This window comes from Pyrus communis, chromosome 16 (assembly GCF_041283825.1).
Source record: "Pyrus communis isolate YQ-2024b chromosome 16, ASM4128382v1, whole genome shotgun sequence".
In the NCBI taxonomy this organism is placed as follows: Eukaryota; Viridiplantae; Streptophyta; class Magnoliopsida; order Rosales; family Rosaceae; genus Pyrus; species Pyrus communis.
This window is the reverse complement of record NC_142580.1, coordinates 6,013,637-6,038,704: the sequence shown is the minus strand read 5'-3', so window position 1 is coordinate 6,038,704 and position 25,068 is coordinate 6,013,637. Positions and strand designations below refer to the sequence as shown.

The following is a 25,068-nucleotide window of genomic DNA, read 5'->3' as shown; positions in this document are numbered from 1 at the left end:
TTTAAGGTTCAACAGTTCTTACCAAAGAAACATGCAAAACTCGCCAGGGCCTAGCTCATCCCATAATCATAGCAAAGATTAAGAAATAATTAGATGAAAGTAAAACCCATAACCTCATGTATTCCACACACAAAAGTAATAGAAGAAAAAAGCATAGCAGACATGCAGAGCTATAAACAATCAACCTAAACAAAATTAAGAACTGAACAGATGAGTGAATCGTTTCTGCAACTCAGAATCGCTTCAACTTCATAAAATTTGGAGTTTGGGACATAACCTACGAGCAACCAACAATATGGAGTCAGAAGCCATGCCAAGATTTAAAATTTAAAATCCGAGACACCCAAATCATAATTTGAATGGAATATGCAATAACATTGAAAACCCTTTATAAACCATTTTTCCAAAAAATGGGAAGAAGACAAACCAGAAGAACTCTGCGCTCGTACGACCGGAACAATGGACGCATTTGTTGCGTGCTTTAGAGTGATATTGGGCTGACAGAACCGAATTTTGCGAGCTTGGTGCGGATCGAGGTCGAACCCAAAATCGGAAGCTTGTTGAGGTGGCAATGGAGATGCGGCTGACTCCGAATTCAAAGGTTTCCACACGGCGATGAAATATTCATGACGACCACGACTCCTCACTCCCTCTTCGACTCGCACCTGCCCTTCACCAACACCTCCTAACCTGATGCACCTCCCTCCCATGATCCCTCCCTATCAGACTCGGATCCCAACACGATTTCCGATTCAGGCTCTACATCCACCGATCATCCCAAACCCGACCCATCCCCTTCCTTGATCTCTCCCTACTAGACCCCGATCTTCCCCAACCTTCCTCCATCACGTGCATGGGGTTTCTGCTAGGGGATTCTGGCGATGCTGGGGCTCAAGAGCCTCCACGATTTGTCTCGAGAAGGTAGAGAGAGAAAGAAGGGTTGGAGAGAGAGAGAGAGACAAAGGTGAGAGAAAGAATCTGAGGGGAAGCAGAGCGAAAGGGGAAACTAAAGGGAAAGAGACAGAAGGGACCCGAGATAGAATTAGGGTAGAATTTTAATTATGTAATGCGGGATTGTGTAATGCGGTGGTGGAAACCTAAGTTTTTGAATTTAGTAGTGGGAAACCCAAACTTGCACCATAAAATAGAGGGAGAAGTCCAATTGGAAGAAGGGGAAACTTATTATAAATCTAATTTTATAAGCTTGTCACTTTCGATCTCGATATACGTCCCGGATCGACGCGTGACGTCATCAAGTATCTGTACGTCTATCATACCCCACCTTCGGGATATGGCAAAACATAACTCGAGCATCGATTCGCATAGTTTTTTTTTTCCCTTCCTAATTTCTGATTGGTTGCTCAACCTCCCCCCCTCCCTAAATTCTGATTGGTCTTCCACCATTTAACTTATTGGTTCCTTCCCTTTGGCCTGAATGGCCTCTTTCCCACAAGGTGGGAGTTTATATTCATTCAAATCTATAGTTTAGTGAAACGACTTCAAATGTTTGTAACCATGCTGTTATAATCCGGACTCGCAAACGGTTTTTGTCTGTGAGTTCGTGGTCTCGAGATTTATTTGAAAACATCAATTGTGAACTTGAAAGGTCAACGAATTTTAAAGATTAATTACGAAAATTCAAACCCGATAGTTATTCGATTTAATTCCAAAAATCAATGGAATTAAATTAACTAATGAAAATAATGTAAATGTGAAATACAAATTTAAATAACGAGATATGTAATTAATAGTGAAATTCTGGGGATGGGATTTCACAAAGCCATTATTAGTTATAGTCCTATTTTATTTTAATTTTGAAGCTCTATCGAAGGTTAATTGTGTTTAGCATGATAAAAGGCTTTCGTTGTTCTTTTATTATTTTTTTCTTTTTTCTTTTCGTTTTTCTTTTGTTTTTTCTTTTCTTTTGTTTTTTCTCTTTTGTATGAACCGGGAAACATAATTATAAACCAAAAAATATATAATGTTGGGAGTATCTATATCATGGGCCAATTAGAAAGAAAATATTATTATATTGTAATACTACATAAGTTGATAAAAGGACCTAAGAGGAGTCCAACATAGCATAAGATAGTTATATTTTCACACACCAGTGAAATATAACATAATACAAAATATATTAATTGTCCTCGTCATCGCTGCTTAAAATCTCAACGGTAACATTCTGCATATTTTGTGAGCTCAACTGTGGGAGAGACAGACCTCTAGGACGAATTTGTGCTTGATAAGTGCGTGGTTCTTCAATAATAACGACAGAACTGGTAGACTCTTCAGTTGTTGTTTCAACAGAAACCAAATTGACAGGGTATTGTTCTGTCCTACCTGGGTTTGCCCGTGCTGGCAATACACATCCTTGAGGTGCGCGTACGCATCCATTATTGAAGGGTAATGCGTAGCCAAGGCGACCATCAACAAAAGTAGTAAGAATGTACTGATTATCAAAAGAACGAGGTATGCGCCCGGCATTAACAGGTTGTCGTGGACGTTGAGCTGGAGGATTCGTTGTGGAATTTGTTGTTGTAATGTTGGAAGCAATATACGAATGTGATGCTAGAGATTCGGTTCCAATTCTAACTCCACGACGTCACCTGTCCGCCATTCTCAATGATGTAGAACTTGATCAAATTCAAAAGAAACACAAGTGTATGAAGTAACCTTCTTAATTTCCATATACAAATTAGTAAGGGAGTGTGTGGATGTTTTATAGTAGAATAAAGGCACAAATCCATAATTGTGCCAACATATTCTTTTGCTATAGAGTATTTATTATTTATTAATATTTACTGGACACAATTTCTAACATTTGTGTCAGAAAAGAGGAATTTATAATTATTAAAATATATTCTCTATTTGAAGACCCAATGAGAAGTAGAGTGATTTATTATTTATTAATATTTAGTGGACACAATTTCTATCATTAGTGTCATAAAAAGGAATCTACAATTATTAACTCATTTGTCTATCTGAAGACCAACTAACTTTTGCATAGAGACCAACCCTAAGGGCACAATTGTTGGTTATGTGTCACTGCAGGTAGGACTTTAAAACCAAAAACCATATCACCAAGTATAAAAAACAAACCTGCAAGAATATAACAATCTAAAAAGCAGTTCAAAAATATACGAATCTAACAAACATTCATTGCACCTGGAAATGATCCTTTGTAAATCTAAAACACGCCACTTAGTACTACGGTGTAGTGATATTCTTCTTTACTTGTAAGTAAGAGATCTGAGGTTCGGCTTTCGGGAAAAACGAATTTGAACAACATTATTGCTAACTTATTTTGAGGCTAAAATATTGCACGGTAATAAACAGCTTCATACCATTATTTACCACAATTTTATAAATTTTAATTATTGGTGTGCTAGAGGAGGTAAAGATAAACGAGAGAGAACATATAGTGCCTCTGACAAATAATTTTTATAGACACAAAATATTTTTTGTGCCCATTTTCAGTAAAAAAGTTGTCATGTGACCCCACTCGACACGATTTCCGTGCCCATTAGTGTTTTGTGTCTGCTTTTTTTAACATTGGGCACAATAGATGGTGCCCTCTATGGAATGGGAATTGTTTAAGCTTTTTGGTGGTCAAACTGACACAAAATTCTCAATTGTGCCCTTTGTTTTGTACCCAAAGCTCATTTTTCTTGTAGTGAAATAACATTACTATAACGAGAGATAATGTAATGAAACTTATACATGTTGATCAATGTATAATATAAGGTGCGAAAATTATATGTTTTGTATAAAATGATGTAGAGAATGGTTATAAGGAATTGGAAAACTGAAAGTAACTGCAACCATGATAGGAAGGGCAGTTACATCCTTATAACTAGGGTTTCGACCACCTTTCTTGGGTAGTTGCATGGTTCTCTTAATGAAAACGCTAGTCCTATCGATAGTGAGGGGTTCCAATACGTTTCCAACAGAAGGGAAGGTCTTAATCACGTCTTAATCCCCATGGCTTCAACCTCAAGTAAGTTCCATGCATTCATTGTCTAGACATAATGCATTATGCAGAAACTAGGGCTAACAATGCTGCATGCATTTCTTACAGTACGTAGTTCATATGCATTGTTGTATTCGATTTTCATATGCTTTAATAAGTGTGTGTGTGTGTGTGTGTATAGATGTATGTATGTACCCGTATATATACATATAAGGTTTTCATGTGGTATCAGAGCCACCAACATTTGCATTGAACTCGAACAAGGAAACAATATATGTTTTAGTTAGATTCATAAACTGAAAGATTATGCACCAATTTTCCTTTCACAACAGTTTCTGAAACTTTGTTCCATTACATCTTCTTTGAATTGTCTCAATTTGTGAGAATGGGTCACCAAAGTGATTTTCATTCCTGAATAATGGTTCTGTTATATCAAACACTTAATATCAAGAGTGTACTGCATATTGAAAGTTAAGATCAGGCTCTATGAAACCATGTTGGTGTCTACTGCAGTCACTACAAGTATGATCAGTTATAAAAAATGATAGTTCATGTATACAATTTTACCCAAAGGCATTCGATCAGTTTACATTGATTATTATATTTTGTAAATGTTTATACAGATTTGTGATTCATATATTTCGATTATAGGCAGTTTCTTGCCCAAAGGTGATACTGATTCTATAGATTTAAGCATGACTTCATGTCATTCAATATGAATTCACAAGTCATTATGTACACATTATGTATATTTCAATATGTTGAGCATGATCAACATCGAGAAACTGAATGGAACAAATTTTAAAGCTTGGAAACAAAAAGTTGAATTGCATTTGGGAATGCTTGAGTTTGATATTGCCTTTAAGCTGCCTTAGCCATCATCACTCACAGATGGTAGTACTGTATTGCAAAGGGATAGTTTTGCCAAATGGGAAAGGGAAAATCAAATGTCCTTGCTCATTTTGCAAAATGCTATGGAAGATCACATAAGAGGAGGGATTTCAGTATGTGATCTAGCAAAGGATTGCATGGCAAGGATTGAAGAAAAATACAAGAGATCAGACAAAGCTGAAATTGGTGCATACCTTTTTGAGTTGATCAATACCAGACATGATGGTGTTGGTAGTGTGAGGGAGCATTTACTTAAGCTTGTTAATCTCTCCAACAAGCTTAATGCCATGGATATTGGCATTACTGATCAATTTTTGGTTCATTTCGCATTGTATCAAAATTAGCTACAACACTTAGAAGGAATCTTGGGCTATTAATGAACTGATTGCAATTTGCTGTCAAGAAGAAGAGAGGCTGAAGAAGATCAAAACTGAAGCAATCAATCTCTTTCATGTAAAGGGTAAAGGGGAAATGGTCTCAAACTACAAGAACCCCAATTACAAACGGACCAAATAGACTCCACAGAAACCAAGTTCTATCTTTCCCAAGAAACCATTCAAAACTTCCAATGTTTTTGTAAAAAATGATGATCATTCCAATTCTGGTCTCAAACTTAATAAATTTCATTTCAAGAAATGCCATCATTGTTATTCCACTGAACACTTAAGGAATGATTGTCCTGCATTTAAAGATTGGCTCATAAGGAAAGGTAACAAAGTTATTGATGTTTTTATTACTGTTGAGTCGAATATGGTGTTTATTCCTTCAAATTCTTGGTGGTTTGACACTGGATGTTCTGTTCATATTACAAACTCTTTGCAAGGATTTCAAAGCCTGAGGGAGACAAATAGGAACATCTACAATGTTTATGTTGGAAATGGTAGTAAAGTGGTTGTTGAATTTGTTGGCACATCCATGTTAAAGTTGTCTTCTGGTTATGTTTTAGTTTTAAATAATGTATTATATGTACCTTCGATAAGAAGGAATCTACTTTCAGCAACTCAATTTGTAAAAGGTGGGTTTTCTTATATTAGAGACAAGGATCAAATTCGGTTTTTCATTCACAATCAGTAATGATAACTTACTTGGTTATGCTTTTCTTAATGGTGAATTGTGGCAAATTCAGTGCACCTATTTTCAAGAATGCTTTAATGTGGAGCATGTTGCTTCAAAGAGAATGCATATTGATGATAATTCTTCAGTACTTTGGCACAAAAGGCTCAGACATATCTCTGAAGATCGTATGCTAAGGCTAATGAGAGATGGTGTATTGCCACAGCTAGCACTTAATGACATTGAGAATTTCATTGACTGTTTCAAAGGGAAAACAACCAATTCAGTTAAGAAAACAATTGCCAAAAGAAGTGATGATTTGCTACAAATCATACACACTGATGTATGTGGACCATTTCCAACAAGAACATTATGTGGAAACTCCTATTGTGTTCTCTTTATTGATGATTTTTCTCGGTACACTTATCTGTTTTTAATCTCAGAAAAGTCAATTTTAAATTGCTTTAAAATTTTCAAACTTGAAGTTGAAAACCAGTTGAATAAACATGTTAAAGTAGTGAGATCAGATAGGAGAGGTGGATATTTTGCCAAATACATTGAAAGTGGTCAACACAAAGGTTCATTTGCCTTGTATCTTGAACAAGAAAGTATTGTTGCTCAATACACCACTCTTGGTACTCCATCATAGAATGGTGTTGCAAAGAGAAGAAATAGAACACTTAAAGACATGGTGAGGAGTATGTTATCGTAGTCACAACCACCTGAGTTCTTATGGGGATAAGCAATTAAAACAACTAACTACATACTCAATCGAGTTCCCACTAAAGCAGTTCCAAGCACTCATTTTGAGTTATGGACAGGTTGAAAACCTAGTTTCAACCACTTTCATACATGGGGCTGTAAATGTGAGGCTGGGTTATGTAATCCCATTGAGAGAAAATTCGATATGAAAACTAGGGGTGAGTTGAAAAAACCAAAAACCGAAAAAAACAGAAAACCGCACTGAACCGAAGTTGAAAAAAATCAAACCGAAATTGCCAAAACCGAACCGAACAAAAAAAAAATCATATATAAATAATCAAAAACATATTAGCGTTAGGGTTTGAACCCCTGACCTCTAGGTTAGGTAGTTGCTTCAAGCCAACTTGACTATAAGTTTTGTGTTGTTATAGTTGAAAACAACTAGCTGCTATTTTGTTGGTTATGCAGAAAAATCCAAGGGGTTTAGATTTTATTGTCGTAATGCACATACAAGAATAGCTGAAAGTCACAATACTAAGTTTATTAAAGACTTTGGTTTATCACAAGCACATCTCAGACAGTCATATGTGTTTAAAGAGCATGAAGACCCTTCCCCTTTGTCTCAAGATTCTACAATGCCTAACAATGTTACAATTCCCTTGTATTTATCTAGTGCAACACCATTGTCTTCATTTGTAATTGCAACTGGTATCCCTACACCTATTGCAGCAACTACATCTCAAAATCAAGATACATTGGTCTTACATTATCCAATGCACTTATCTGCATCAACTACTGAAGCACCTGAATCATCTACATAGCCTCAAGCACCCTTATTGAGGAAATCGATGAGAACCAGGAAGTTTGCTATACCAAATGATTATTTTTGTTATCTACAAAAAGTTGAGTATGATCTTGGTGATGAAGATGATCCAGTGACTTACAAGAGTGATTTGTGGAAGGCTGCAACGTCAAAAGAACTTGCTTCCATAGCAAGTAATCATGTTTGGACTTTGGTTGATGGTTCAAACACTAAAAAGGCAATAGGGTGCAAATGGGTATTTAAAACCAAGAGGGATGCTCATGGAAGGATTGAAAGGCTTAAGGCCCGACTTGTAGCCAAAGGGTTTACACAGAAGGAAGGCTTGGATTACACAGAAACATTTTCTCCAGTTTCTACAAAGGACTCTTTCAGGGTTATTATGGCACTTACAACTCATTTTGACTTAGAACTTCACCAAATGGATGTCAAAACTGCCTTTCTTAATGGTAGTCTTGATGGGGACATTTACATGGTACAACCCCCAGGATATGTTGAAACGGGGAAAGAACATCTAGTGTGTAAGCTAAATAAGTCTATCTATGGTTTAAAACAGGCTTTGAGGTAGTGGTATAAATGTTTTGATCAAGTTGTGCAGTCCTTTGGCTTTGTGGAGAACAAAATTGATAATTGTATCTACATGAAGCACACAAATCTCAATTCATTTTCATGGTTTTATATGTGGTTGATATACTATTGGCAAGCTCTCATATGCAGTTAATGATTAAAACCAAGAAAATGCTATGTAATAGTTTTGATATGAAAGATTTGGGAGAGGCTCATTATGTTTTGGGTATTGAGATTGTGAGGAATATGCAGAATGGAACCTTGGGGCTATCCTAGAAGAACTACATTGATAGAGTGTTGAAGAGATTCAATATGGAAGCTTGCAGTGTGGATGATGTCCCCATTGGTAAAGGGGATAAGTTTTCCCTCTCACAGTGCCCTATAATTGAACATAACATTCGAGTTATGAAGGATAATCCGTATGCATCTTTGGTAGACAGTGTTATGTATGCACAAGTATGTACTAGACCTGATTTAGCTTTTGCATTAAGTGTACTAGGAAGGTTTCAATCAAATCCTGGTATTGCACACTGGAATGCAGGCAAAAAGGTACTAAGATATTTGAGAAAGACACATGACTATGTATTAAGTTATCATCGTGTTCAAAACCTGGAATTTGTCTATTATAGCGATGCTGATTTTGGAGGCTACATTGATGATGGAATGTCCATGAGTGGATATATTTTTATAATGGTTGGGGGTGCAGTGTCATGGAGAGGCAGAAAGCAAACCACAAGGGCTGTTTCTACAATGGAGTCAGAATATATAGGATGTTTTGAAGCAATGAGACATGGTATATGGCTGAGAAATTTGATATGTGACATGAAGATAGTTAAAAGCAAGAACCAATCAAGATTTATTGTGACAACACTTCAGCTGTGTTCTTTGCTAAAAATAACAGAAGGTCTGAAGCTTCAAGACTTATGGACATCAAATACTTGAAGCTCCAAGATGAAATAAGAAATGAAACGGTTGATTTAGAACATATCAGCACCTTTAATATGGTTGCAAATCCATTAACCAAGGCATTGCATGTGACAGCATTTCAAAGGCATATGCCAAATATGGGACTGCATACAACTATCGATAATGTTTAAATGTGGGAGTAAGGTAATTTTCCACAACTTTAAGTATGTGTTTTGATCAAAATTTGTGCTTATAATGAATGCAAATCATATTACATGATAATGTACTACATTTGTGAAAGCTCAATGCTAATCAAGCATATGATGATGTTTGTAATCTTGCAGCAATAAAGAAAGAATGGCAGCTGCAGTGCCATTTCTTATTTGACAAGCAATGTGGAAGTAATGCTTGTAATGAAGAATTCTCTTATTCAGAAGTTTATTCTCACACATGATCTCATTTGAATGCGACTAGTATGTGATTTTAGTACAAATGGTACTGCAAATTGTATTATACTGTCTAAAGTTCATCTAATGCCTCTTTGAGTATGTTTGAAAGATTTATTTCAACTCTTCATCTCAGTGGTGACTTGTTAGTTATTTCATTTAGATGTTTTCATCATTCTCATGTGGGAGAATGTTAGAACTTATATGTGAGAAGTGAATCAAAACATCTAATAAAGACATGAAATAACATTACTATAGGAGATATAATGTAATGAAACTTATACATGTTGATCAATGTATAATATAAGGTGAGAAAACTATATGTTTTGTACAAAATGATGTAGAGAACGGTTATAAGGAGTTGGAAAACTGAAATTAACTACAACCATGATAGGAGGGGCAGTTACATCCTTATAACTAGGGTTTCAACCCCCTTTCTCGGGCAGTTGCATGGTTCTCTTAATGAAAACGCTAGTCCTATCGACAGTGAGGGGTTCCAATACGTTTCCAACAGAAGGGAAGGTCTTAATCACGTCTTGATCCCCATGGCTTCATTCTGGAGTAAGTTCCATGCATTCATTGTCCATAGACAGAATGCATTATGCAGAAACTAGGGCTAACAATGTTGCATGCATTTATTACAGTACGTAGTTCATATGCATTGTTGTATTCGATCTTCATATGCTTTATTAAGTATATATATGTACACTTATATATACATATAAGGTCTTCAAGTCAAGCTATTTGTATTCTTGATAGTTATGAAGTGTATAGGGAAATGTGAATTTTGACGAAGGAAAGCATGATTTGCTGCAACATTCTGCGAATTTTGAACAGGATTTCAATTAGGGATTTGACTTTGGGTGTTTCTGAATTGATTCCTTTACTGATGGCTAGCCCATCTTGTTCTGAGCCAAGAACAAATAAAAAAGCACAGCCTCCTCCACATCCCGGAAATGTCAGGATGACGCCGACCATCATTTCCAAACATTTCATTCCTGCACTAAAAGAATTAGGTTTCGAGATGAACCCAGTCGCGTGAATGAATGGGGGTTGGATGTGTGGCCGACGATCTTGGTTATACTATACACCAACGCATACTAGAAAACCATCTCCAAACATCAATGGTATCTCACCACTGTCATCTAATCATTAATCAGGAAAAATATTGCAGTGATACATACTACAAAACCTGAAGTTCCTGGAATAAACAAGGCCATCAAGCATGGCGAATCTATCGGTTCATACTTTACACAGAGGCTTCCAGGTGCAAGAACACACATCAACTAAGATTGTCTGCTCCTGCACGTCACATAAGTTTCCGGTTCGAATCCTATACATTAGAAAAACTCTTTGATAGATGACCTTTCCACGCCCAGAGTACATACAACTGAACATTTGATCCAGATTACAAATCTCAGAGATGTCCATCAAACACATGACTAGTAGAGTCTTATTCTAGTTTGGATATTGCTCCGGCAAATCGGGCACGATTTAAGGTCCTCTCCGCAGTCACAACAAGTCTGCCACACAATAACGAAGGCAAAAGAAGAAAAATCTAGAACGTCAGTGCAACGGTTTACTTGTAACTTGCATGGATAGATCAAGGTCCTGAAAGATTGGATTCACAAAGAAAATGGTCTACCTGGTGCCCACAACCAAAGGCCATGTCCTTTGGATTAGTAAGACAAATAGGGCAAACCTGTTCAAAAAATGAGAATAAGTTGAATGTATACAGAGGAGAAAGTAAACAAATTGCAAATTTTAAAGAGTAGGAGCTTTTTGGAAAAGCGCTAGAAAGCACTTGAATTTTAGTAAAAGTTTTGTCGTGCCTTAAAGTTTTTACCAAAAAATTCCAACAAAAACGTTTACGAACAGTAGTGCTTCCTACATAAACATTCCCAAAATGTGAACTTGATTTCATGGAAACATATTTGATACCTGACTATTATATCCTGTGTAAGGAGGTGTGCTGGCTTCTGCATTATATCGAGCATATCCTGTATGAGAAGGTGTGCTACCTCCTGTATTATATCCAGCATAAGGAGCCGACCTCTGCTGAAAACTATCCCTCGAGCCGAACTGCCTCGTGTTGCTGCCTACTGAGACTGCAACATTGTGGGGTGGAGGAAGGGGAACCCTATTTGGACAATTCCCACTGCGTCCTCTGCTTTTTCAGGCAAATGATTTTCATGTTATTAAAATGCTCCGGCATAAAACTGGTAAAAGTTAAAATATTAAGCTGCAAGTTTTTACCCCAATATTCCAAGCTCTAGGGTTGCTTTGTATTGAGAAGGAATTTCCATCAAGGCTGCAAGAGAAAACTCTGTCTGCTTTCTGGATAGATCCACATTCTTCGACATGATTTCCGTAAAATTCACAAACTGCATTGGTAAAGAAAACCGATTCATTCAGAATCAAGTAAGCAAACTTCTAGGAGCCAACGATGTTTTGGAGAACTAATTGATATTAGAATGTGTCTCTGATCACCTGAAAATTATCAAATGCTCGAGCAGGAATATTGTCGTCGAATTCCCTCATCATGTCCCAAGGGCCATCTCCGATTCCCACAAAGACTATAGACAATGGGTACTCGCTGCTGTTGGTATTTGACAGTTTACTAACTCAATACCAAAATATGTGGGTGATAAGTTTACAAACTCTATCACACCTCTTTCACTTTGCACTCTCAAATAAAATTGGACAAAGAAAGAAATAGAGAAAGGAGGGAAGCAACAAGTTTTGGCAAAACACTTGGACTTTGATATATGAAAAGATTTACAAACTGTTGGAATAAGAAAGCTTACAAGCTTCTTCACAATTGGAAGTGGGATTCGGATGGGATGATTTACAATGCTTGAGAACTTGGGTATTTATAGCAAACCAAATGATTAAACTAAGATTATTTATTACCACACAAAACACATTAATTGCACCTAATAATTTTTATTCAACCATACCTAACATTGCCTAACTTTCCATGCCTAACTTTGACATTGTTTTTCAACAATGGCTAGCAGCAATCCTGTTTTGATTTGAATTTCCAACACACCTCCTCAAATCAAAACGCCTTCATTCCTAGCATTTCACGCAGTAGCCGGAATGTTTCAATTGGCAATGGCTTTGTGAAGATGTCTGCCACTTGTTCCTTGGTGTGACAGTAGACAAGTTCAATTGTCTTTTGCTTCACATGGTCCCTTAGAAAATGGAACCTGGTATCAATGTGCTTGCTCCTTCCATGTTGAACAGGATTCTTTGCAAGTTTGATTGCAGACACGTTATCTACGTGAATCACAGTCGATTCCACTTGTGGATGACACACTGACTTCAACAGATTTCTTAACCAAATTGCCTTACACACGGTTGAGGCTACAGCAACATACTCGGCTTCACATGATGACAAAGCAACAATTGATTGCTTCTTTGAAGTCCATGAGAAAGCTGTTGATCCTAGAAAAAACACATAACCAGTTGTGCTTTTCCTTTCATCTTGGTCACCTCCCCAATCACTATCTGAATAACCAAATAATTTTGCATCTTCACCAAAATTATAAAATTGACCATAGTTTAGAGTACCTCTTATGTACCTCAAAATTCTCTTGGCGGCCAGCCAATGAGACTCTCTTGGTGTTTCCATGTATCGACTCACGAGTCCAACACCATAAACTATATCAGGTCTTGTGATTGTAAGGTACCTTAGGCTTCCAACGAGGCTTTTGTACACTGTTGAGTTTACAAACTCACCCTCTCCTCCTTTGGACAGCTTCAATCCAGTTGCGACTGGGGTATTGACAGTGTTGCACTTGTCCATATTGAACTTCTTCAATATGTCTCTCATGTACCTTTGTTGAGAGATGTAGATACCATCACTTTCTTGCTTCACTTCTATGCCAAGAAAGTATGACATTAATCCATTGTCAGTCATCTCGAATTCACTGAACATGGATTGCTTGAACTCATGGAACATTGCCTCATTGTTTCCTGTAAACAATAAATCATCTACATAGAGACAAATAATTAAGAACTCCCCTTTTTCACCATTCTTCATGTAAACTGAATGCTCGTATGGACATTTCTGAAATCCATTTTGGTGAAGGTAGTTGTCGATCCTTGAGTTCCAAGCTCGTGGTGCTTGCTTGAGGCCGTACAAAGCCTTCTTCAAACGATACACCTTATCTTCTTCTCCTTGTACTTGGAAGCCTTCCGGTTGTTCCACGTACACCTCTTCCTCAAGTACTCCATTAAGGAAGGCTGACTTGACATCTAGTTGATAAATTTTCCATTTATGATGTGCGGCAAGAGAGATTAGCAATCTTACCGTGTCAAGTCTCGCAACTGGAGCATAGACTTCATCATAGTCCACTCCATACTTCTGTTTGTAGCCCTTTGCTACAAGCCTTGATTTGTATCGATCCACACTTCCATCTGCAGTGCGTTTGATCTTGTAAACCCACTTGACACCAATAGCCTTCTGATTTGGTGGGAGCTTTGTCAGCTCCCAAGTGTCATTCTTCTCGATGGCATGGATCTCTTCTTCCATGGCTTTCTTCCAACAATCTTCTTCCACAGCTTCATTGAATGAGAAAGGCTCGTGGTCTGCATACAAGCAGAAAAGGTTGGTTTCTTCTTCTTCTTCTTGTCCATAAATCTCTGTGAGACTCCTTAACCTCACTGGAGTTGAGGAGCTGCTTTCCTCACTAGATGTAGGACCACTCCTTGCAATTCTGTGCACTGGAGTTGTTGTGATTGTTTGAGCAGGCTGTTGCTCAATCGGTGGTACAACTTCTGGTTCTTCAAAATCAGTGGAGACGATCTTCTCTTTACTGACTTTTTTGTTGTTCCACGTCCATGTCTCTTCCTCACTGAAGATGACATCTCTACTAACCACTAGTTTGCCAGTTAGTGGGTTGTAGAGCTTGTATGCCTTGGACTCTTCACTATAGCCCACAAACACACACTTCTCACCTCTATCATCAAGTTTCCTCCTCTTGGCTTCTGGAACTTGAGCATATGCAACACACCCAAAAATTCTTAGGTGTGTAACATTCGGCTTGTATCCACTCCAAGCCTCTTGTGGTGTCATCCTCTTGACACTCTTTGTTGGACATTGATTCAACAAATAAATCGAACAAGCTACAGCTTCTGCCCATAACTCTTTTGGCAAATTCTTCTCCTTAAGCATGGACCTTGTCATGTCAAGGATGGTTCGATTCTTTCTTTCGGCTATCCCATTTTGCTGTGGGGTATAGGCAGCAGTAAGTTGATGCCTAATTCCTTGCTCCTTGCAGTATGCTTGGAAAGCATTGGAGGTGTACTCTCCACCTCTATCTGATCTCACAGCCACAAGCTTGTGGTTACTTTCTGCCTCTGTGAGTGCCTTGAACTCCTTGAAAATTTTTAGGGCAGCTGACTTCTCCTTGAGAAAATAGACCCAAGTCTTTCTACTGAAATCATCAATGAAGGTAATAAAATACCTATTACCTCCATAAGACATGGGATCCAATGGACCACATATATCTGTGTGCACCAACTGCAGTGGTGCCTTTGCTCTCCATGTATCACCAACAGGGAACGATAGTCGTGCTTGCTTGCCAAGCACACAACCTTCACATACTTGGCGTGTGGCTTCAATCTGGGGTAGACCACGAACCATTCCTCCACTTGACAGCAACTTTAGGCCGTTAAAATTAAGATGGCCAAATCGAAGATGCCATTTCCATGACTCATCTTCCATTACACCGATGTTGCAGCTTCCAATCTTTGTGTTCAAATTCAACGGAAACATCCGGTTCTTTGACATTCGAACACGTGCAATAAGCTTTCTCCTTGCATTCCTGAGAGTGAGAAGCATGTTCTCCATATGTATAATGTACCCTTTCTGGAGCAGTTGACCAATGCTCAGAATGTTGCTCTTCATACCTGGTATGTAGTAGGTATCGGAGATGTATTCTTCTCTTCCATCCTTCTGGATGATCTTGATCTTCCCTTTGCCTTCAACTGGCAACTTTGAGGAGTCACCAAGACTTACAGATCCATAGGCCCCTTCTTTGAGTTCGGCAAAAAACTCCTTCTTTCCACACATGTGATTGCTTGCACCAGAGTCCAAATACCAAACATCTTGTTGGCTACTGGAATCATGGTGTGCTAGTAAGACTGTAAGTTCTTCATCAGTATTTCCACTTGATTCTGCCATGTTGACATGCTCACCATTTTTATGTGAACATTCATTGGCATAATGTCCATATTGCTTACAGTTGTGACACTGGATATGCGCCTTTCCTCGAGTAGATCTCCACTCCTGAGACTGACCTTGATTTTGTGCATAGCCTCGACCTCTTCCTCGGGCTCGTCCTCGGCTACGGTTGGATGAGCTCCCACGACGTGAGTTCCACTGCCCACGACCTTTATTTGGTTTGTCAATATTCAACTTTGACTCCAAAGCTTGCTCTAGCGTTGTGGGGCTTGCATTCTTCTGAATGCGTTGCTCGTGAACTAGGAGGGATCCTAGTAGCTCTTCTGCGCTCATCACCTCCAAATCCTTGGATTCCTCAATGACAGTCACCACATGCTCAAACTTAGATGTGAGTGACCGGAGTATCTTCTCCACAACTCGTACTTCATCGAGTCTCTCGCCATTTCTCCTCATCTGATTTACTATCACAATGAGCCTTGAGTGATAGTCGGAGATGCTCTCCCCTTCATTCATATGAGCAGTTTCAAAATCTGCTCGAAGTGATTGTAACCTCACTTTCTTGACTCGATCTACTCCTTTGTAGATTGTACTGAGTGTATCCCATACTTGCTTGCTCGTTGTTGCTTCTGCAACCTTCTCGAACGTTGAATCTTCCAAACCCTGGTATAAAAGATACAACGCCTTTTGGTCCTTCTTTCGTAAGTCCTTGAGAGTGTTCCTTTGATCCGCAGTATATACGGCTTCTTGCTCGGCAGTGGGTACAACATACCCACTACTGACAACTTCCCATAGCTCCTGTGATCCAAACAATGCTTTGAATTGGATGCACCATCTTTCATAATTTTCTTTCTTCAATGTGGGAACTTGGAGTTGCACTAAGTTGGACGCCATAACTGCTGCACCTGCCAGAATGGTATTCTGGCTCTGATACCAATTGTTGGTATTTGACAGTTTACTAACTCAATACCAAAATATGTGGGTGATAAGTTTACAAACTCTATCACACCTCTTTCACTTTGCACTCTCAAATAAAATTGGACAAAGAAAGAAATAGAGAAAGGAGGGAAGCAACAAGCTTTGGCAAAACACTTGGACTTTGATATATGAAAAGGTTTACAAACTGTTGGAATAAGAAAGCTTACAAGCTTCTTCACAATTGGAAGTGGGATTCGGATGGGATGATTTACAATGCTTGAGAACTTGGGTATTTATAGCAAACCAAATGATTAAACTAAGATTATTTATTACCACACAAAACACATTAATTGCACCTAATAATTTTTATTCAACCATACCTAACATTGCCTAACTTTCCATGCCTAACTTTGACATTGTTTTTCAACAATGGCTAGCAGCAATCCTGTTTTGATTTGAATTTCCAACAGCTGCAAACAAACAAGGTCAGAAACGCAAAAAAAAAAAAAAAAAAAAAAAAAAAACAAATTACAAAATTTTCGCGTAAAATAATGTGTTTCTGTGAAAATTTACCTTGCTTTTACAATTGCATCAACTGTCTTTTGTTCTTCTGAGCTCAGACGACCACGTTGTGTATCGACACTTCTTGTCACCTAGGATAGAAAAAAAGGGTTCATTATTTTAACAAAGAAAGATGCTGCAGATTGGTTCTTGATAATCTTGTTCATTTTCCTTGGGGATTCATCTTGTAATAAAATAGGTTAAAACCAAATTACCTGCCCGTCGGCAATGATCAGCAAAACATGGTACTGGCCTCCGCTTTGCTCAACGATAGTCATCGCCATCTCAATAATGGGGGCAAAAGAAGTAGGTCCTGCAATAAGGAACCAAAATTTCAGATTAACCAAATATTGAAGCATATTTGCGAAAGCCCCTGTAATGACTAGTGGCTGCAGTACCTGCAAGTCGAAGATGGGGAATGATATCTCTGTATCGCATCAATACTTCCTCAAATCCATTACAGTGTTGCTTGTCCTCATAGAAGCTGAAGACGTCTTGATCACATGTAGATGCTACAAGAATATACATGAAAGTTGTCATTCACATCATCCAAATAGTAGTTCCACATAGAAATAATGCAGAAGACAATGATTTGTTTACCATCTCCGAATCCAAAGCATGGAATTAGGTTATCATCATCAAAGACAGATAATGTTTTCCCGATAATTGAGATCGCTTGTTCGTAGGGATTTTGAGTATTTCCAATGTGATGCAAGCTTTTTCGGTTAAATGACCTCGAACCTGTTAAAAAGAAAGGTCGAAACAAAGCTTAAGCATATTGCATTCCTTCAAATGATGTTATGTGACCAAAGAATTTCTTTGAATTAAGACAAGACTAACCTGTCCACTCATTGCTCTTTGTGAAGTCAATACCAACAATCAGATTAGAAGACTCTAGGCCAGCTTGTGCAAGAGCAGAAGTAACCTGTCAATTATTATTTGGAAAAAATTAATGATGCAAATAAAACTGGTTACAAACTTTTAGTAAAAAAAAGTAGAAATGAACAAACAAGGGACACTAAACCGTCGTTTATATATGAATATGTTGAAAGCAGGGCAGAACAAAAACCTCATCCAAGGAACAGTAATTATCAGCTATCCTTGAGTAACTTTTATGCCAAGTCCGTCGTTGCTGGGGAACTCTAACTGGCTGAGACACACCGTTAAAAGATGGCGAAGGAGCGTACCGATGCTGTGGTAGGTGTGATGGTTCTGAGTAGCCATGTTGATTCCATGAAGAAGCAGTTGATTCGCTGTGCGAAAACTGTCTCTCACTCCAATCTTTCGAGCTTTTTCCTCCCATCAGAAAGTAGTATAATCTGAAAGACGAAAAACCCTTCTGAATAATACAGCAAACTCTGTATTCTTCTTTCTTCCTCCGAAGCTGAGGCAGTAGTTCAAATGTCAACCTGCATATATATATATATATATATGTGTGTGTGTGTGTGTGTATACAGGAAATAAAAACCATGAGGAACCTGACATTAATATAATAACTTCATAAAAAGAAAAAAAAGGCTTCTATTTTACCAAAAATTATGTGTAAAGCTGCTATCTCTCTGTTAATTTGTTTTCTTTTCTGAAAACTGAGTAATGCTTAAAAACTCCACGACTTTATAAAGTACATATGTAATGAAACTATAAGGACGAGAATGTAGCGCGAAAATCCCCTACGGAAAATAATCATAAGAAATAAACAAAGACCAAAAACATTAGTATCATTAGGCAACAAAAGGGGACTTATTCAAACAAACGCCGACCATTTAAATCATTCAAAAAATTCGACGTAAAGAAAATTATCGTTTACTTTTAATTTTCCACCAAAACCTACAGTCAAGTAAGCTGCAGGAAGCCCATCACGAAACTCCGAGGCAATTCGTGGAAGAATAAATGAAAACCAAGGTTCTGATTTCTGATAGATGAACTATATATATATATATATATATATACACTACATGTATTTACGTAACCTGACCAGCAAGGAAACCGGATAGGGTCAGTCAACTTTTTTCTTCTTTTTATTTTAGACAAATTGATATTCTATTTTATTCGGATTTATTAGTTCGTGTAGGGTGGGCTCGATGCTAATTGAATGTCTTCATATAATGTCAACTAGATGATTCAATTGGTTGGAGACAAATTTCAAGTCTGTATTTCACATGAAACGTCTTGAGTTGAATTATTCACACTGATGAATTAAACGATGATTGTGAGAAGAGGCTAAAATGCTCGTCTCAGTCTTCCAAAAAGTGAACTACCGCGACGGTTTAAAAAAGATGTAAATATAACATTGTATTAAAAAGTAAAATTACTCGAACTTAGGAGACGGATCATAACCGTCCCAACTCTTCCCAGATACTAACTACTCTTTTATTCACTTTTTCCTTTTGGAACTTGAAACTAAATTATTATTAATTGGGAGATGGGCAGGATTCTAGGGTCGTTATCTTAATTTACTGAATTAATTATTAGCCGTTTGAACTAGGATAGATATGGAAGTGTCACCTAATTTTGCTAAACCTTGTGAAATTGTATGATAAATCAGAATGTGTCACGATTTTAAAGTTAATTTCATTTTTATTCTACTTGAGATTATGATTGATAATTTGATTCTAGTACGTTGACCCAAAAAAGTAAAAGATTGATTCTAGTAATGCTTTTAGATACTCATTATTACTTTTCACACACTCTCGTTAATTTATTTTTTGTTGATCTTCTTCAATTCATTCAATCTGATAGCGGAAAATTGCGAGAGGTAAAATTGAATATGTGGATAACACAACCCGTACTAAATATACAATTTATTGTTTATTTATCTCATATAATATATTTATTATATTGTATGACGGTATGACAATCATTCGTATATTCGTCAATGATGATATTGTAGGCATAAAATATTTATCATTATTCTTGTAGAAAAATGTTAAGAGTGTGGGAACATGAAGTTGCGATTTGAACAAGTTATCGGGTTAGTTTGGTCGGGGTCCGAAGTTGTTGAAGCGTGAGGTTAAACTCCTTTAAAAGTCTATCAACTTGGGGATTACGATCATTAAGAGTTTCGAAATTATAGAATTGTCACACATCACAAGATTTACAACACTCCCTATCAAAATTAATAAAAAAAGGGCGAAAAAGTTGCTTCTCCTAAAAAAAAATATGGGGGCCTTATTAAAAGTCTATTAACTTGGTCTATCTACAGAATATATTGGGCCTCATTAAAAGAGACCAAGCAATATGGACCCAGTAATTGCTGAGCCCATTTCACTGTACTCTTACTCAAAACTGGCCCAACATGTAGGGGTAGGCAGTTTGGTGGATTCACCAATCAACCCAACCAATGTGAATTAATTATGGGATTCATACCACATCGAACTTAAATAATTTAAACTGTTTATTTTTTAAGTTGCACTTTACATACCATCCTTGTAAAATATTAGCTATATTGAAAATATTTGAGACGTCTAATTGAGTTCAAAGAAATTGACAAATATTTTGTTCTATAAGAAACAATGAAATTTCATCATGATGATTAAATAAGAGAGGTCTTAGGTTCGATTCTCGCCAAAAACGAATTTGAAATACATTATTGCTAGTTTATTGTGAGGCTTAGCCCCATCTCCACCCTTTATTGTAAATAATATCGTTTTTCCAAAAGAAAAAAATAACATAGCAAGCTAGAGATTATAAGTGATGTATTTTTTAAAATATTAGTATTTTTTTTCAACTCATTCTGTTTCGGGTTCTATTCCTCCTCTCAATAAATTTTTAGACAAAAATATCACTTTTAGAAAAATAAGCAACACTTATACTATAATTTGAAGGTATTTATTTTCACATCAGGTTAAGATTATTGTTAAAGACAAACTTAAACCGCATTGTGAAGTTTAATCGATTTCTTCGTCTTTATAAAAACAAACGCGAGGTTATAGCATATAGTATATAACACTTGCGGCGGAGAGCGGAAAAAACAACATCAGAATTGCGATAGGAAAATAACTTTCACGGCGGAGGGCCTACGGCCGTAATTCTTATACCTCCTAATCATAGATTGCATCAAACAAAAATTAAAAATAATTTGGACAAATAAAAATAAAAAATAAAAAATCTTCCGGGAAAAGAAGAGAGGGAGACTGGTTGGTCGTCTCGTTGTCGTCACTGATACGCACCGTCGCTGGTACTCTCTCTCTGTCTCCTCCTCCTCCTCCTTCATCTCGTTTACAGGTACGAAATCCCTTTCCCAAATCCATCTCTTTGGATTAAGTTAACTTACAATTCCCAGTTTCCCAATCCTTCTTCAACAAAGTTACCGCCCAAAATTCCCACCTTTCCAATCGCGCGAACTCGCCAATTCCCTTTCCAATCCGGTTAATCCTTAGGATTTCAAATTTGTTTTGTTCACGAATTACGAATTGTGGTTAAAATCGGCGATTTGATCGTACTCGGAATTACTCGGAATGAGACTGTGCTTGCACAATCGGCGATAGAAAGAGTTCGGCGATTGGCGTATATACTAAATGGCAAGCGCCGGCGACGAGGACAACGATGCGGTGCTCAGTGACGTGGAGAGCGATGATCCGGTACCGATCGCGACAAAGACTCCGTCGCCTGACGATATTTCACCGGAGCGGTTCCGCGAGCTGATCGCCGAGCTGGACCGCGAGCGGCAAGCTCGCGAGGCGGTGGAGAATTCGAAGTCGGATTTGCAGGTTCAGTTTAACCGGCTGAAGGCTCTGGCGCACGAGGCGATAAAGAAGCGGGACGAGTGGGGGAGACAGAGGGACGAGGCGCTGCGTGAAAAGGAAGAAGCTTGTAGAACCAACGAGCAGGTCACGGCAGAGTTGGCGGAGTCGAATAGGGCGAAAGAGGAGGCGTTACAGCAGAGGGAGGAGATTGCGAAGCAGTTCGAGGAGGCGGTGAAGGAGAGGGACGGTTTGAGGGCTGAGATTGGGAATTCGACTCATATGCTCATGTCTGGAATGGACAAGATATCGGGGAAAGTTAGCAATTTCAAGAATTTTGGGGGTGGGGGATTGCCAAGGTCGCAGAAGTACACGGGATTTCCGGCGGTCGCCTACGGAGTGATTAAGCGGGCGAATGAGATTGTGGAAGAGCTTGTGAGGCAGATTGATACTGCAGTGAAGTCTAGGAATGAAACTAGAGAGCAGATGGATCAGAGAAATTATGAAATTGCCATTGAAATTTCTCAGCTGGAGGCCACGATCGGTGGTTTGAGAGATGAGGTTGCGAAGAAGACATCCGCAGTTGAGAATTTGGAGAAGAGCATTGCGGAAAAGAGTGGGAAAGTTTCTGATATTGAGAAGGAGATGGTGGAAAAGTTGAGTAAGGCTGAGAAGGAGGTTTCCCAGTTGAAGCAGTTGGTTGGAGAGTATGATGATAAGTTGACGGATTTGGACTCAAAATCAGAAGTGCAGAGGGGGTTACTCTTTGATCAGTTGAATCTGGTTTCAAAAATACATGACCGGCTATATAATGTTATCAGAATCGTTGATGCCCATAATTTGGATCAGTCAGAGTTTTCCGAGTCCCTGTTTGTCCCTCAGGAAACGGACATGGAGGAGAACATACGTGCAACTTTGGCTGGGATGGAATCCATTTATGAATTAAGCAGGATTGTTGTCGAGAAGACAAGGGATTTGTCTGAGGAAAAGAATCGTGAGATAAAGCATTTGGATGAAACAGTGAATCGGTTAGTTAAAGAGAAAGAACAAATTGGATCGTTACTCAGGAGTGCATTGTCAAAGAGGATCACATCCAGTCCATCATCTATGACAAATGAATTGTTTCAAGCTGCAGAAAATGGTTTAAGGGAGGCCGGGATAGATTTCAAGTTTAGTAAGCATGCTGGGGATGACAATGTGGATATTGAGACAAAGGAGGATGAAATATACGCATTAGTAAGTACCCTTACTGTTAGTTGTGTTGATTCTTATTTTGAATTTGTTTCAGTTTGAAACCCTATTTTTTTCATTGCTGATGTAATTGGTAATATCTTATATAGGCGGGGGCTTTGGAGAACATTGTTAAGGCAGCTCAGCTTGAAATCATTGACCTGCAACATGCTTCGGAGGAATTAAGGTACTCTGTTTTGCCCAAACTTATTCAATTTCAAATCAGTTTTGGCGTTTGCATACACCTTAACTTGAAGTTTCGTTTGCACTAATCAAATACTTGTGCTTTAATACTGTCAACTTTGTCCTGACACGGTATTGTTATGTTTCATTTACTGTTTACCGTATTAAGGGCGGAGTTGAGTTTACTCAAACAGCATGTTGAGGCTCAAGCTAAGGAGCTCGACCACAGAATGCACAGAATCGAGGAACTTGAAGAGAAGGAGAGAATAGCAAATGAAAGTGTATGTTATACCTGTTCTATTTACAAATCAATGATCTATTGTAGCACTTACTGTTAATGAACCAATTTGAGGATTTATGTAAAACCATTCCGTGTGTAGGTTGAAGGGCTAATGATGGACATTGCTGCTGCTGAAGAAGAAATTGCAAGATGGAAAGCTGCAGCAGAGCAAGAAGCTGCTGCGGGCACTGGTGTAGAACAAGAATTTGTGACACAGGTAATCTTGCAAGTTTGACATGATGTCATTTTCTTCACTTGGTTTCCCAGTTTTTTGCATTCAAATGATATATATCTCAGTGGAAGAAATAAATATTTAGGGTCTGAGCTCATATAATTGTATAAAACAGATAGATTTGTCCTGCAGTCCTTTTCGGGAGTAAAGGGACTATGGTGGGATTTGACTGAGTTATAGGTCCAACTTGTTACAGTGTCTGGCTGCGGCCTGATTGTGAAGTGAAATATAGGATCATATCGTAAAGGAACAGATACTTGTGGCAGGGTGAAGTATATTGTTAGTAATAGCTTTACTATTCAAAATCTTCAGACTACATTCATTTCAAGTAAATAACTGATTCAAACACCTAAAGTGACCAGGAATTTTTCATGTTATAACAAATCATTTGGAATCCATGTATTTCTTCTTTCCTCCCACACGAACAAGGACTTATGTTTCGGTAATATCCATTCAAGATCACTTTGGCATTCGCCTTTAACTAAACATAATAAGTTTGAAATATCACACTCCAATGGACCCAAAGGTTTATCCTAACAACCAGGGCTTGATAGTTTGCATAAAAAAGTTTACGAAGCTCATTTCATATCACATATTCCATCTTCATTGTTCAACTAGCATGCTTCTAAGTCGTAGTTTATAATGACTATGGTTGGAACATGCAGTTGTCGACACTTAAGAAGGAACTTGAAGAGGCTAAGCAGGCAATTGTGGAATCAGAGAAGAAACTCAAGTTCAAAGAAGAGACAGCCAATGCTGCTATGGCAGCTAGAGATGCTGCTGAGAAATCATTGAGATTGGCAGACTTGAGGGCAACCAGGCTCCGGGATAGATTAGAGGAGCTTACACGTCAGCTTGAAGAAATTGAAAATCGGGAAGACACAAGAAGGGGACTGAGTGGACCTAGATATGTATGCTGGCCGTGGCAGTGGCTTGGTCTGGACTTCGTAGGTGTCAGTCGCACCGACACACAACAAGAGAGTACTTCAAATGAAATGGAGCTCTCTGAACCTCTTCTATGATTCCCACCTCTTTTTTTTTCCTTTTCCTTTTGCTTATAGTTTCATTTTGTGTATTTATTGTGATATTTCAAAATTAGAACAGTAAAAAAATGGCTTCTTTTAACTCTCCACTCTTCAATGCCCTCTTGTTTGCAGTGGACATGTAATTGCTTGTTTTCGCGTAGTGGCTACTTGCAGCGCAAGGTAACCTTTCGTATTCATGCTTCTTCAGGGGGAAGGTTTCTATGATTTTCTCACTGTGATGTAGTTTCTGAAAGAAATTTTTCGTGGACGTTTTCTTTTCATTTTGTAACCCTACTAACTTACATTGCTTATACCAAGGTTCGATTGAAGTTCAAATAAAAGGGAAAATTACTTCCAAGATTATATGTTTGATGCCGTATCATGTTTTATTTACGATGTTGGTTCATTTTTC

General features: G+C 38.0%; 2 protein-coding genes and 2 pseudogenes across 5 annotated transcripts; 3 read left to right on the top strand and 1 right to left on the bottom strand.

Annotated features, from left to right (window-relative positions):
* Positions 1 to 4,186: 4,186 nt before the first annotated feature.
* LOC148689873 (uncharacterized) lies at positions 4,187 to 5,404 on the top strand (annotated as a pseudogene).
* A 2,911-nt stretch (positions 5,405 to 8,315) lies between these two features.
* LOC148689872 (secreted RxLR effector protein 161 pseudogene) lies at positions 8,316 to 8,945 on the top strand (annotated as a pseudogene).
* Positions 8,946 to 10,581: 1,636 nt separating this feature from the next.
* On the bottom strand, positions 10,582 to 18,927 carry LOC137731483 (Copine (Calcium-dependent phospholipid-binding protein) family). 4 transcript variants are annotated; one of them, XM_088687560.1, is made up of 12 exons: positions 18,832 to 18,927; positions 18,094 to 18,343; positions 17,865 to 17,949; positions 17,625 to 17,765; positions 17,423 to 17,536; positions 17,240 to 17,337; positions 17,037 to 17,116; positions 11,846 to 11,951; positions 11,612 to 11,739; positions 11,297 to 11,522; positions 11,001 to 11,057; positions 10,582 to 10,878 (listed from the first exon to the last, which is right to left on the bottom strand). In XM_088687560.1, the coding sequence occupies exons 2-12, from the start codon at positions 18,325 to 18,327 to the stop codon at positions 10,798 to 10,800; spliced, it is 1,350 nt and encodes a 449-aa protein (XP_088543686.1). In that variant the 5' UTR covers positions 18,328 to 18,343; positions 18,832 to 18,927; the 3' UTR covers positions 10,582 to 10,797. The 4 variants fall into 4 exon arrangements, with proteins under 4 accessions (XP_088543686.1, XP_088543687.1, XP_088543685.1 ...); XM_088687561.1 differs by having other exon boundaries at positions 18,856 to 18,906; XM_088687559.1 differs by lacking the exon at positions 18,832 to 18,927 and adding an exon at positions 18,555 to 18,698.
* A 2,025-nt stretch (positions 18,928 to 20,952) lies between these two features.
* Positions 20,953 to 25,014, top strand: LOC137731481 (uncharacterized protein At3g49055). The gene is made up of 5 exons (XM_068470597.2): positions 20,953 to 22,942; positions 23,047 to 23,123; positions 23,289 to 23,400; positions 23,500 to 23,616; positions 24,297 to 25,014. Exons 1-5 carry the CDS (start codon positions 21,542 to 21,544, stop codon positions 24,651 to 24,653), a joined length of 2,064 nt encoding a protein of 687 aa, XP_068326698.2. The 5' UTR covers positions 20,953 to 21,541; the 3' UTR covers positions 24,654 to 25,014.
* The last annotated feature ends 54 nt before the right edge of the window (positions 25,015 to 25,068 follow it).

Bases quoted from the DNA above. Each gene is read 5' to 3' on its own strand.
- LOC137731483 (XM_088687560.1), bottom strand. From the start codon at position 18,327: ATGGGAGGAAAAAGCTCGAAAGATTGGAGTGAGAGACAGTTTTCGCAC. The intron at 11,740-11,845 runs GTGATCAGAGAC...TTACCAATGCAG, and splicing joins GAGCATTTGATAATTTTCAG to TTTGTGAATTTTACGGAAAT. The intron at 11,523-11,611 runs GTAAAAACTTGC...CTGAAAAAGCAG, and splicing joins CTAGAGCTTGGAATATTGGG to AGGACGCAGTGGGAATTGTC.
- LOC137731481 (XM_068470597.2), top strand. From the start codon at position 21,542: ATGGCAAGCGCCGGCGACGAGGACAACGATGCGGTGCTCAGTGACGTG. The intron at 22,943-23,046 runs GTAAGTACCCTT...TATCTTATATAG, and splicing joins AGGATGAAATATACGCATTA to GCGGGGGCTTTGGAGAACAT. The intron at 23,401-23,499 runs GTATGTTATACC...TTCCGTGTGTAG, and splicing joins AGAGAATAGCAAATGAAAGT to GTTGAAGGGCTAATGATGGA.